Below are 13,898 nucleotides of genomic sequence, written 5' to 3' on the forward strand. Positions count from 1 at the left end.
GGATATGCCCAAATGAATATTTCCATCCACTGACTACAGATGGAAACTTCTAGAAAGGAAGTTTAGGAAAGCAGGTGTACATTTTTCTATATTTTTGTGTTTTTCAAGAATTAATAAGAATAGGAAACTTTTATATATAAAAATAATGTCATTTATGTACAAAGCAGCTCAAATTGTTATTATTAAATGCCTAAAATAGTCAAAATGTCTACTTTTTGGGTTTTTGTAGATTTCTGACACATTTTGGAAAAAAAAAAAACTTGAAATCTATTAACACACAAAAGAGTTAATGTCTAATTCCCATACCAGGCTGTAAACTTTATGAGTGTCAGAGGCATGTGTGTTTTTGTTGATGATTGTGGCTTTTCCTCCTAGAATGTTCCTGGGGCATAAAAGGGGCTCAACAAATATCCATTTCAGTTCCACTGCAAATGCCATAGGCTAGACTTGAGATTTTTGAAGCATTTCCCTGCTTCTAATCTATTCACCTTCCAAACCGTGATGTGCACTCCGGCCGTGCTCATCTTTTAGATGTAGACACTCTCAGAATTTCCAGAGCCATCACTGTGCCCATATTGCTCTGTTAATGTGCCCCTATATGTAATTAGAGTACATTTACTAGGAGTGTACTGTGCACCGACATCATGCTACATACTGCATATACTTAATCTAATTTGCTCCTCACAACCACCCTAGAGGAATGTCCTACCTATTTTACATGTGAGAAGAGAAAGACTTAGAGAGACTAGGTAATGTATTTGGGTTATACGGTTTATAAGAGATGGCACCAGGTTGGTTCCTGATACAAAAACCCGTGCATTTGTAACTTTCAATTACATGTTTTATTAGTTCGAATTAGGTTTGGCTGGGTATGACAGAAAAGTCCAAAGTACAGTGACAGTGGCTTAAGCAAGACAGAAAATTACGTCTTTCTTGTGTTAAAGCGAACAGAGGAAAGCACTTCCGAGTTAGGATGACCGATCATCAGGGACCCAGACTCCTCCTGTGTCGCCGTTTGCTCACCCAAACTTACAGCTTTCACCTTGTGGTCCAAAATGGCTACGTGAGCTCCAGTTACCCTTATCCTCATTTAGTTAATAGGAAAGTAGAAGATGTAATGAAGGATGTGCCCCTGTCCTTTAAAGATACCTTAGAGAAGTCACAGCTAACACTTTTTATTTATATCTCATTGGCCAGAATATGGTCATGTAATCACACCTCCCTGAAAAGGAAGCTGGGAAGTATAATCTATATTTTGGTCAGTTATGAGCCCACTTTTTAAAAAAATGCTCTTATAAGAAGAAAAAATGAATGGATATTGGGGAAAATAATCAGCATCTTCCTGCTATAGTAAGTTCTACTTCTGACTTGTGTCTAGAAGACTATACAGTAGGAAACCAAGGAGTGAGGTGTTCTTTACTGACGGTTTCCAATTTACAATCAGGTTATACGTCAAGAGAATATTTTTAAGTTTGTGTTTCCTTATAGAAATAATATTCTGGTGAGAGGGGGTACAGAGGAGGGCCTGCCAGCCTTTGGGGTGACAGAGGGTGGAACTCCCACTCCAGGGCCTGCCTCCGGCTGTGTTGGGAGGGAGGAGCCTGTCCAGGATCCCCTCAGCCCTACTCTGGGGTTTCTCAAGGCTGTGTGGTTGCCAGCAGCTGATTCCAAGTAATTTAGATCTCAACTTCAGTTTATGCTTTGAAGCCAAAGTTTAAGAGAAACAAAGAATTGGAAAGTATATTTTATAAAATGTTTCTTGAAGATATTTCAAGAGAAAACCACTTCTAAGGAAATTCTTTCCTTATCCTTCTTCTTACTTCTTTTAACCAATAACTACATTAGCATCCAACACGGTGTGTGGGGGGGGCAGTGGGGAGAGAGACGAGTGAGCGTGTGCCAGCGCGTCATTGCCTGCTCCGTGCTGGAGAAATGCAAGATGGGATGATTTGCATTAGCACAGAGTCTAGCCACCAGTCTCACTCCCCAAGACGACACATTAACTTTAAACACACAATTGGAATAGGAGCAGAGTGAAAATTTCTGTTCAAATCTTTTATGATTTAAGCTGATGAGAGCCATGGATAGAGCCAAGCTGCACTGCAGAAGGCTTGGATAAGAGGGGGAAATTTAACCCAGGTAAGGACAGGTGATATGCTTTAGAGGAAACATTAAACACGCTATCAGCCCTGAATGGCTTGTTAACCTCTGATGTATCAGATCATCAGGGAGCAGGTGTAGCATAGAAAAGGTGGAGTAGACAGGGAACGGGACCTCTGTAACCTGGCTAAGGGACTGTATGGGGACCCAGGAGTTAGGGGACCACATCGATTCACCAGCCATTTTCCAGGACTAAGGAGTTTCCTGGGATATGGGACTTTGGGTGCTAAAATGATGAAAGTCTTGGGTAAACCCGGAGGAGCTTAATTCTACACCAGCCCTGTTTCTGATACAATCTATGATGAACAAACCATATAACTTCTCCACACCTTATTTCCTTTGTTCATAAGTGGAGTTATCTTGTGTTCCTTTTCTACAGGGGAGTTGTTCTCCTTATCAAACATCACTAAATTCCACCACCTCAACACTAGAACAAAGATCCTCCAGTGGGTTTTTGTTTGTTTTTTTTTAATTTGTGGGAAAACCCAGAAACAGGATACTTATGAGATAAAATGTTCCAGAATAAGTTAGAAGCTTGTTGTCAATGGCAGGACTTGGAAGTGTGAATGAAAGCTTGAGATACAATTTCAATAGGTCTCCTGAGGATGGAGGTGAGGGCAGAGGAAAGGGAAAAGAAGCTAGTTAGTTCAAAGCAGCTTGTCGGAGTACTGTTTTCCAGAAAGAAGTCAATGCCGGGAAATTCTATGAACAGAGTCCAGGGAAATTGCCAAGGTGGAATTCAGGTAACTGTGAGGAGGGCAGTTTTGTCCAGAAATTAAGGATAACCCCAGATCTTAAGAAGACCTAGCTTTTCTGACAGTCTAGAGAGGCTGAAGAAAATGGATTTTGCTTTAAATTGGAGTATGAGCTTGGGAGGACAGAAAAAATGGAAAGGATCAAGCTACTAAAGGAGCAGCAGAGTAAGAGAGAGATGGAGCTTATTTGCAGTCTGAGTGAGTACCATGAAACTGTGCACCTGGAACTTCTCAAATCTGAACAGTTTATATGTTGAGATCTCCTCGAACTGCAGGTTCATAACTGGGCAGTTAATTGTGAAAGAAGGAATCTGTGAAAGCAAAGAATGAAGTCAAACCTTAATTTGAGGTGCTGTGGTGCTTCTATAAATGCAGCAGTTACTCAGAGAAGGGACTCTGGAGTCCTGGACAAGCAGACAGGCTTCTCCTGGCTATTGAAATATGGTGAGAAGGAAAGAAGGATGGCATTCCAAGTAAGGGAAACAGCCAAAACGAAGCTATGGAATGGACTCATTTAAAAGTAGAGGAGGTTGATAGGAAAGTCAATGAGAATTGACGTAGAATTTGACAGTGTTTCCCAACCTTTAACTTCATGGCACTCATTGAAAATGGTAATAATAGTGTGGGGTAAATGGAAGCAACCAGTCTGGTGCCCTGGAAGTGCCAGCTGTGCCACGTAAGCTTAATTGAGTCACAGCAGTGTTCATGGCCTGTTGGTTGATAAACTCTAGAATAATGAGTGAGGAATCGGGTATTGAGGGCCCTGAAGCAAACCAGATAGAAACATTCAAACTTGATTTGTTAGGACATGGAAAACCAACGTCAAAACTTGAAGAGGAAAATGAAATGTTAAAAATGGTATTTTAAGAAAAGTACTATGCCCACATTATCTAGGATGGATTGGGAGTTAGGTGATAGCTTGAGAATGGAGGAAGGAAGATATTTTAATAATAAAAGAGGTAATAGTATTTTGTACAATTAGGGATTCCACTGAGATACTTCTAGCCACTGAATATTATTGAAACAGTCATTTTTAAAAGATTGAAGTGCATTTTAAAATGAAGTATTAGCAGCTTTATTTCTTCTGTGTATGGTTTGGGTAATGATGATGATGTCACCATTCAAGGTATCCTATTGTCAACCTAAAAAAATGAAAAGAAATTATTCAATCTGAATAAATTAAACAAACACTGAATTCAAAATTTGTTTCCACCATGTAAGGCAGTAAGCTAGACACTGGGAAAATAATCATCAGAAAGACAGGTGATATGGAACCCCTAATCTCAGTAGAGAACCTGAAATATAAAACATCCATGATAACATGATCCATTGTTATCATGTGGTAAGTATTGTGACAGAAGCATACATATGGAGGAAGACGGTGAATTCTGAAGTGGGGATGAGAATGGGGGTATGGATCCTTTGATATCTTAGCTGGACCATGAGGGATGAAAGTGATCAAATAGACACAAAAAAGGGAAAAGCTTGAATATAAAAAGCATGAGCTTGTATCTGTGACATTGCACAGTACCTCCTTTCAAGAGGGTTAGTACCTTACTGTGGCTGGTACAATAGTGGAGAGTGAGAGGAGGGGCAGTACATGGGGCACAGGGAGGGGTGAGGAAAGAGTGATAAGAGGTGAGACTGGAAAAGAGTAGCGTCCTCTGAAACTTCCTATTTCTCTTTCGGTGGAGAAGAGCTTTCCTACCAGTCTCCTCGAAAGTCACTGTAGTGTGTGGTCAGTAGTGTGGGCTCTAGTGGGCTCAAGTCCCAGCCCTGCCACTTACTAGCTGAGTGACCTAAGGCAGATTGTTTCATCTCTCCGTCTGTAAGATATGGGTAACAATATACTCTTCGTAAGGTCTTTGTGAAGATGGAATGAATGAATGCACGTAAAACACTGAAAACAGGGCCTAGAAGTTGAAAGTGATCAGTAAATGTCAGCTATTATTATTTTAATTGAATCAGAAATAACATGTGATTATTTTAGTTCTTAGGTTAAGAAAATGCAATTTTAAATTTGAATTTGACTTGTTTATAGGTGTACTACATGACTTCATAGGTTCTGTCAGTGGAGAAACTTGCTGAAATAGCCTTCTCCAAAATATCTTAATACTCATCCACTATCTATATAATACCTAAGAATTTACCACTAGAACGGCATTAAGGCTTTGGGGGTTTTAGGAGGTTCTTTATAAAATGTTCATACTTTAAGAAGAGGTAACACGGTTTTTAGCCATAAGCATATCAACATGAATTGGTTTATCACACCAAGAAGGAAAGACAGGGCTAAGCCAAGGAAATGCAACATTGGACAGTTGAAAAAGAAGGTTCTAGCTTTGACTGTTGTCTTTTGAGAGAGTCGGGGTCTTAGGTGGGGCCCTTAGTGCCCTTTGGGAATTAGAGATCATTTTAGTATAAAGAAGAAAAAAGGGAAATTAGTTGAAGAGGAGAAGGACACAGAGGAGAAGAGAGAATTGTTTACTTAATATTGCTTAGGGCCAACCTTGTTAATGAAAAGTTGATGACATGGCTTCAATAAAGCTGCAGTGAAGCCATAATGATTTGATCCAACTTGTCTAAAAAATATTTAGGTTATAAGCCCTAATGCATTTTATATAAACTGATAACTGATACTAACATAGAAGAAAAAACAATTTTTATATTATATATGTGTGTATATATATATATATACATATATATATACACACATATATAATATAATATAATAATATAATATAATATAATAATATATACATATATATACACACATATATACGTATATGTGTGTGTGTGTATATATATATATATATATACACACACACACATATATATATATATATATATATTTATATCCCTTTTTGTTTGAAGTTAAATCTGACAACAGAAAGCATGACTCTCTTGGGGTGCTAATTTCTAGGTTGCCACTCTTTCTAGTGATGTGCCAAGTCACTGCACAGCACAACACTGCTGATGAAGTCTCCCCCCAGAGAGGAAACAGTTCATTGGAGCTTTAGTGCAGAAACTGGCGAAATGTTTTTATAATTGCCACTAGGAAAAAGAGAAGGCCCAGGTGGTTTCTTCTGCCCAAGGGAGCCCCTCCCGGGTTATAACCTAATTTGTTGTGTGTATGTGGACCAGATGGGTGGAATTAAACCTTCTAAGGTGTTGTGGTTAGATTGTTTTCAAATGTCTGGGGACTCTTGGAAATGTGAGAAATCATATTTCTCTTTCAAAGGTCCATCCTTTTGTGGTTCAAATGTGGGCTTTTGAAACTGAAACTATAATGCCTGTGGCTATAGGGTGGGATCTGTTTTCCTTTTTCCCCTATTGGGGTGTATGTGAAGGCTCTGCAATTCTTGACTTGATTAATGTTGGTGCTTTGATAAACATAGCTCTAAGGTAGCAAGATAGGGGACAAGAAGCTGATTAGCCACCGAAGAAGGTCCTTGCTTTCTACAGATTTGTCTACCCTGAAGAGCTGGCCTTCCCCACCTTCCTATTAGTTATTCAAAGCATTTATACATCTGTCTGCCTGTGGTGTTGTGGAAATAAGCCATCGAGAAATCTCAGGGGGCTGCTTTAAGTGAGTTGAGGGTAAAAAAAAGGTATAGGCAAGAGGAAGGTAGTATATATAAGGTAAAAATTCAAAATATAGATCTAAAATGAACTCTGAAATATAAGAAATATACACATCACGTGATATTGTACCCTGAAGAAGTCAGCCCAAATGCAGTTTCTTATCCATTGTAGGTACTGAATAATCTTGAAACTGAAAGTGCTCCAGTGGTCAAGAAAGTTAAAAAGATAAGCCCCCTCATTCACCCTGGGGGAATAAAAGGCATATCTACACTTGAACATACTGTACTGCTCTGTTTGCTTAGTTTCAAGAAAAGTCTAATGAGGATGGAGCCAGTCAAGACTAGAAAAGCTGAAATAATCAAAATGAGGGCTTCCACATCCTTTCCATGAGGAGCTACTTAAAAGGCAGAATTCTGCAGTGTAAACAGTAGAAGGATGATGTTATGGCTGAATTGTGTCCCCCTAAAATTCATATATTGAAGTCCTAACCCTCAGTAGCTCAGAATGTGACTGCATTTGGAAATAGGGACTTTAAAAAGGTAAGTAATGTGGGTTTTTTGTTTTGGGGGGGGCCCTAATTCATTGTGACTGCGGCTTTCATAAGAAAAAATGAGAACACAGAGAGACAGACACCAGACCCATGCACACACACAGATGACCACATGAAAACACAGGGAGAAGGTGGCTGTCTACAAGCCAAGGAGAAAGGCCTCAGAAGAAACCAACCTTCCTGACACCTTGATCTCGGACTTTCAGCCTCCAGAACTGTGAGAAAACAAATTTCTGTCGTTCAAGTCATCCAGTCCTTGATATTTTGTTATGGTAGCCCTAGCAAACTAATGCAGATGAGAACAGATATGAACACATGATTTAAAATTGTGAAGGGTCTAGAAAAGGATGTGATTATCTCAGGATACCTCCAGGATAAGGTTTCTTAAAGCAGGATCTGCATACTACCTGTAGCAGAAAGACCTATGCTACTTTTTAAAAAGCAGCTTCCCAGGCCTCTCTGGACGTAGAGTATAAAATTTTCCGTTATACGGCCCAAGAATCTATCTTTTAAGGCACCCCAAATGATGTTTTTGCACCCCAACTGATGTTGAGACCCACTGTGCAAGGTCCTACCCAACCTCTGGCTGTTTTCTGGGCCTGGCTGGCTGGTACTAATTACATCTCAGCAAGTGCTGGTGTATCTGGCACTCTGGAAAATGCTCTGTGATCCAGGAACCAGATATACATCCCAGGGTAGGTTATTTCTCCAGGTATCAGCCAGTGTTTACCAGCATGGGAATGCTGAATGGATCCTTAGGGGGTTTACTCTTGATTCTTGGAAGATATATGTGCCTCAACTATCTTATTTAGGAATATAATAAGATTATTGAACAATAATCTACAGTACATGTTATTTCTTTCACGAGATTGATTTAAAGATGCTATTGTCACGTAAATTCTCAGAGGGAATACAGGGAACAGAAAGGGGGCACATCTAACCTTTCTATTGCTATACTTGAACATACATGGAAAGTTCTCTCATAGGGCCTGTGCCTTTTTAAGCCCTGTACAGTTAAAATATAGTATCAGTGAAATAGATAAATAACATATATAAATAAAAACAATACTAAATGGAAAAGAATCTAATGAATTATTTCAGCCAGGCTCTGTGCTTTCATGTATTTCCTCATCACCAAAGGGAATGAGAACAGAAAGAATTCTTTCTTACGGCACCAGGTGATTTTATTTTTCCTTCACCTCTGGACCAAAGAGGAACCGAAGTGCGAGAGAGAGAGATGTTGAGTTAGTTGAGAGTCCAAAGCAAACACAGTGACAAACATTTTCAAAGTAGGCAGAATAGGTGGTACTCTGATTGAATACGGCAGGTCATTAGGAACATGTAAAAACTGCCCCCACCCACATTTACCAATGTGATTAAGGGATATAACAAGCTTTGATAAATTTATTTATTTTTTAACTGAAATGAACGTGGGCCATTTGAGAATGTTCAGGTGGGCAGGTCATTGAGCTATTATTTCTCTATTTTCCTTTTGGTGGTCCAGCCTTGAAACAGAATGTAGCTAGTGTCCCAGGAGTGACTAAGCTTGTGCTGGGGGTTCCTATGGCCACCATTTTTTGATCACTTACTCAATAGTAGGCGCTGCCTAAGTGCTTTTCCCTTCTTGACTAAATTTCAGTGTCTCTGTGTAGACCATTCATTCCCACTGGATTCCTTTTTTGGAGGGGTGTGGAGGTGGGAGGTTGGACGGGGAATTGCAGCTGTCGTTAATGTCTCAGGTGCTTTCCAGAAACAAGAATTCTGGCACTTAAAATGAGTTTATTTAAATTCTAGATTTAAAGTCTAGTTTAAAACTCTAGACCTTAATACTGTGGAGAGGTTCAGAAGAAAAGCCTTGAGAGCCACGGGGTTGCATTAGGGAGGAAAAGAGGACATTCAGTCTTCAAGGAGACAGCTTCCCAGTTTGGATAGTGATCGACTCGTCAGACTAAAGAGGGCCCTAACAATGAAAAACGGCTGTTGTGGCTGAAAAGGGGCTCTCAATTTGGACCCAAGCACTCCTCGTGTGGTGTAAGGACTGGTGCTTCTTCCTAGACCTTTCTGAGCGGCCTTTTCCTCCTCCCTGGCCTCAGCGAGGTCCTGGCCCGGGGGCCAGGCAGCCCCAAAGGCCTTGAGTCGCGCGGACCGGCGGGGTCGTAGACGCGGGAGGCGGCAGGGAGAGCGGGCCGAGCGGCGGCGGCCGCGGCAGCGCCTTCATTAGAGGGCGCTCTGGGGGCGGCTCCGCCGCAGTCCTGACTCCCTCCGTTTCCTCCCCGCCTCCCCCCTCCTCCCTGCCAGACCCGGCGAACGCCGCCGGGCCCTGGGGACCGAGTCTCCGTGCCGCCGGGGACGCGCGCGGGCCGCGCCGCAGCCGGAGCGGGGCCAGGCCCCGCCGCCGCCTCCTTCCGCCGGCCCCGCCGCCGGCCATGCATTCTTCCGGCTCCTCTGGCTCCTGTAGCCTGGGCCGGAGCCCGGCCAGCCCGAGGTAACCCCCGGCTCAGGCGGGCGCAGGCCGCGGGGCTGCGGCGGAGCCGAGCCGGGGAGGCGCTGGGGGGCGGGGAAGGAGTGTCGTCGTCGTGCAGCCCGGGGAGGCGGCGGCGGCGGCGGCATGAGGGACCAGGGCGCGGTAGGCCCCGAGGAGGAGGCGGGGGCGTGGGGCGTCCGCCCGCCTCCCCGGGACCCGCCCCAGTGACAGGTCCGGCCTCTGAGTCCCCGCCGTCCCTCTGTCCGCAGGCAGCCGCGAGGGGAGTAGGGCGCCCGTTCGCGCCGTGCCTCGGCCGCCGCCGCGTCCATGACCGCCACCCCTCGGCCGGGGACACCCGCCGCCGCGCAGCCCCGCGCCCCGGGCCGCCGGCCCCGGCCGCGCTCGCCCCCGCGCTCCTCCGCCCGCCGTCCGCGCCCGCCGAGGTGAGCCCGGCGCGCGGGCCGAGACCGCCGCCCCGACCCTGTCCACACCCGCGGAAACCGCTGCGGGCTCCTCCCGCCCCCTGAGCGCTGTAGTCGCCTCTGCTTCCTCGCTTCTTTCGTCATGCCAGGCTCCCCGGTCCTCTGGTCGGAGACTTTATTCCCTCCGTCGCTGGCCCCTTTGCTTTTACCTCCTTCTGGCTTGTGCTCCCTTCCCCCTCCCCCTGTCCTTCTTATCCCCTACTTTTCTTCCTCTCCCCTTTCTGCCCTTTTTCTAGGCCCCTCTCTTTTCTTTCTTAAAAAAGGGAAAACAATAACCCCCCAAAGGAAAATTTTTAGTGTAACTCTTTGCTAATGCTAGAGACCTTTGGAAGGAATGAATCAATGTGCCGGAATGGTGGTGGGGAGGGTACCAGGTTCACAATATCTGGGGAATCTGATCTGGGGAATCTGATCGAGAGGTCCATGTTTCAGTCTTCGTGTCCCTGGTGTCGGCAGTTTGGAGATACTGAGGGTGATCGAAGCAAGTGGGTCTATTTTTCTTCCTTCAAGTCCAACAGAAGACTGCAGTGAGACGCGGTGCGGGGACGGCCACCGATTAGTTAGTGGGAATAGCATTATCATTTGCTAAATATATTATGACATACCCTGTGCCTCTGTGAACAGCTCCCTTGACCTTGTGCGGCTCCTCCTCCCTCGCTCTCTGTCCCCCTCTGGAATTTCCCGGAGAGATCACCGAGGTACTACACCGGGAAGGCTTAGACTCGATTTTTTTTTTTTTGTGCTGGAGACGATTTCCATGTTGGTAACTATTTATATGTGTTTGATCCGTTTTCCTTTTTAAATGAATTTTCCTTTCATCTCAGAAAGACAGGACGAACTCCAATGTGAGAATGGCTGTGACTTTGGAAGAAGCTCCGTCGCTGGTCTGGATCTTGGTGAAAGCCCTGCTGAGGTTTGCCTTTATGGTCGCCAACAACGTGTTTGCAATTCCAGCTTACATCTGCTATGTGATTGTGCTTCAGCCCCTTCGAATGCTGGACAGTAAGCTCTTCTGGTATATTGAAGGACTCATGTATAAATGGCTTTTAGGAATGGTGGCTTCTTGGGGATGGTATGCTGGATATACAGGTAAGAGTGAGAGCACTTTTGTTTAATGCATATGAACAAATCTGTAATGTTATGTTTAAGTCAGGAGCCATGATTAAATATATATTACGCTTTTGAGTTGACGATGCTTTAATGCTTTGACTTATTGAAAACATAAATAGAAAACAAGTCTATTGAGCTTGTCTTTAGAATCTCAATTAAGGATGATATTTTCAGAATTACAATTTCATAATTATATATTGATAATTTTTTCAATAATGTGTTTTAAATGTGATTGACATTTAGTAAGACTAGTCTGCAAAAGCTCTGCTAGAGAAATAGGAGTGGGTTATATGGGGCTTGAGGGCTTATAAAATGAAGAAGTAAGATATTTAGCCCATAAACGTGGGGAATTTAGAAAAAGGACTGAGCCATGTTTGTATCAAAATAGTTTAATAAGTTTTTTAATTTAATGTAGTATTGTACTGTTAACATTTTAAGCCAAGCTGAAAATGGCTTTCCTTTTCGTTATGTATGTTTCTTTTGATTACTAGAATCTTTTTATCTCAAATCTGTATTAGAATATTAAATATAAAAATTACGTTTTATCCATGTTAAGCTAATTTATCTTCTGAGTGTCTTTAAGTACATTGTTATTTCTCCCTTTAAATTGCATTTTGGGAAGCAGGAGTAAGGCTATTCCGAAGTGGACTTTTAGAGGGCTACATGAGAAATAGTGTTTATTTTTTGTTTTGAACCCTTATGTGCTTTGAGAACTTGTGCCTCTGCTATGAAAATTCTGGACTGTGTATTATACTTATTTGACTTTTTCCCCCTGAGAATGAGGATGATGAAAAAAGCAGTGAGGTTTCTTGTCTTAAGATATTGAGACTTTTATCCTAGAATTTTATAACTGATAGGCTCCTTAGAGATCATGCTGTAGATGCTGCAGTCAGTGAGTCTAGTTCGTAGCTTGGAAGAGTGAGGAGGGTACTCTCAGGGTGGAACAGCATGGCAGTTCCCCATTTTAAATTCTCTGTCTCCCTCTTTCTTGTCCAGGCTGCATCTGCAGATTTTATCTGTACACAGAAAAGGACTGACAGCACCCAGGTGTTAACGGAGTCTGACAGACTTGCTAGGTCAGAGAGCTCTCAGATGAAGCCTTTTCTCCTGGCAATACCATTTATTATTCTGCAAGACTGGAAGCCCCTGGGTACTGTACACATTGCTTCCTTGTCATGTAGGTCTTGTTGATATCTCAGTGCTTTTTGGATACAGTAGCTTCTAGTCCTTTTTTAGGCCCTTGTGGTAGCAGTAGTGGTGGTAGAGAAAAAGACGTTCTCATCTGTGGTGCTGAATTCTTACCTGAATTGCACTGCTGTTTTAGAATTGCTTTGCTCTGTTTGGGCTTCCCCAAATATGCTGTGTGGTACTAGTGGCTTTGTTCTTTGTACAGTATACTTAAGTTTGCTTGTTTTAAATGGGCTCATAGGACTTTGAGATACAAGTTTTAGAAATTCATTCTCCTTAAACACGATGAAATTACCGAAATGTTTGTGCTTGCATGTGTGTGAGGTATATTTGCATATAAAGTGAGAAGCTGAAAAAATTAATTTGGCATTGACCTTGAGATTATAAGGAGTGCAATTATAAGTGCTGCTTGAAGTGAAAGTTAGTTATCTATGGCCACAGCATGGCTGCAGTGTATTTTTAAGCATATTTTCTTGGGGCGTCTCTTCCCTGTTGATTGTAGAACTGCACAGTTTCGTTTGCCACCTGCTTGGAAAGTGGTCTTGGCAAGGATCTGCATATTTTAGTCTCTCTCAAGCATCTGCTCTCTTTAGGCTACTGCGTTTTGACCATGTGATCAGTTCATCTCATTCAAGTATAGAATATTTTAGTGTGTTTATTTTACATGGTATTCCTATAAGTAGAATACTTTCAGAGGGTCTAGTCATGGTCTGATCATAACAGAACACAGTTAAGAGCTCAAACTTTTTTTGAAAGCCACCACTGGATCTAAAGAAGTAGGGGTTGATGAGCAAATGTACCCATAAAAGCATCTAAGAGGTTTTATTAGCCTTTGTATGGATTTATGTGTTTCATTTTTTTCCCTTTGTATCAGGAGGATGAGCTTAAGGTTTTTTTTCCCTTTCTCTATGCTTAAATTTCACAGATGGAAAATTGAACATTGCCAAAGGAATTCTCAGCAGATCTAATCTGTTCGTTTTAGAATAAAAATTGCCAAACTTCGTTGAAAAACCACTTCCTAGGAAACCTTAAGTATTAATTAATTAAATATTAATTAGGAGGCTGGAAAGTGAATATTGGTGTAGAATATCATTTTTTCAAAATGTGGCATTCAGTCCAAGACAAGTCAATTACACAGCTCTGCTGCTGAGAACTTACGTTAATTATCCTACGCTGCCCGTATGGTAGTTTGTAGTCTATGTGGCTGTTTAAATTTAAATTAATTAAAATGAAATAAAGTTTAAAATTCAGTTTCTCAGTCACACCAACCACATTTCAAGTGCTCTATACTAGATGGCTAGTGGCTACTTTATTGGATAGTACAGGCATAGAACACATCCATCATCACAGAAAGTTCTGTTGGACAGAGCTGATAAATATTAAGTATGGCTTTCTCCTTTTTCTTAGGAAAAATGCATTTTATTTTTATAAAAAGAATATTTTTTAAAACATAGTTCTAAACAGATTTCTTTTAGGGAAGACAGGAAGATTTATTCAAGTTTTATAAAATTGTCTTCTAATTTCAGGCAAATGTCACAAAAATTAGTCCTTTAATCTCAGACATGGGCCTCATGAGAATGGAGAATAGTGAGGCTAGTAAGCCCGAG

The 13,898-nt window shown here is 42.1% G+C and overlaps 1 protein-coding gene across 7 annotated transcripts in view; it reads left to right on the forward strand.

Annotated features, from left to right (window-relative positions):
• LPGAT1 (lysophosphatidylglycerol acyltransferase 1) overlaps positions 1–13,898 on the forward strand; it is a 115,890-nt gene that overhangs the window by 24,902 nt on the left and 77,090 nt on the right. For 2 of the 7 annotated variants that reach the window (XM_033091957.1, XM_033091962.1), the window contains exons 1-2: positions 9,899–9,954; positions 10,818–11,082. In XM_033091957.1, the coding sequence (XP_032947848.1) occupies positions 10,845–11,082 (238 nt within the window). In that variant the 5' untranslated portion in view covers positions 9,899–9,954; positions 10,818–10,844. Of the gene's footprint in view, positions 1–9,508; positions 9,533–9,898; positions 10,692–10,817; positions 11,083–13,898 lie in introns of those variants that run through there. The other 5 variants (XM_033091955.1, XM_033091956.1, XM_033091959.1 and 2 more) reach the window with 4 other exon arrangements.

Source organism: Rhinolophus ferrumequinum, chromosome 22 (genome assembly GCF_004115265.2).
Source record: "Rhinolophus ferrumequinum isolate MPI-CBG mRhiFer1 chromosome 22, mRhiFer1_v1.p, whole genome shotgun sequence".
Taxonomy (NCBI): Eukaryota; Metazoa; Chordata; class Mammalia; order Chiroptera; family Rhinolophidae; genus Rhinolophus; species Rhinolophus ferrumequinum.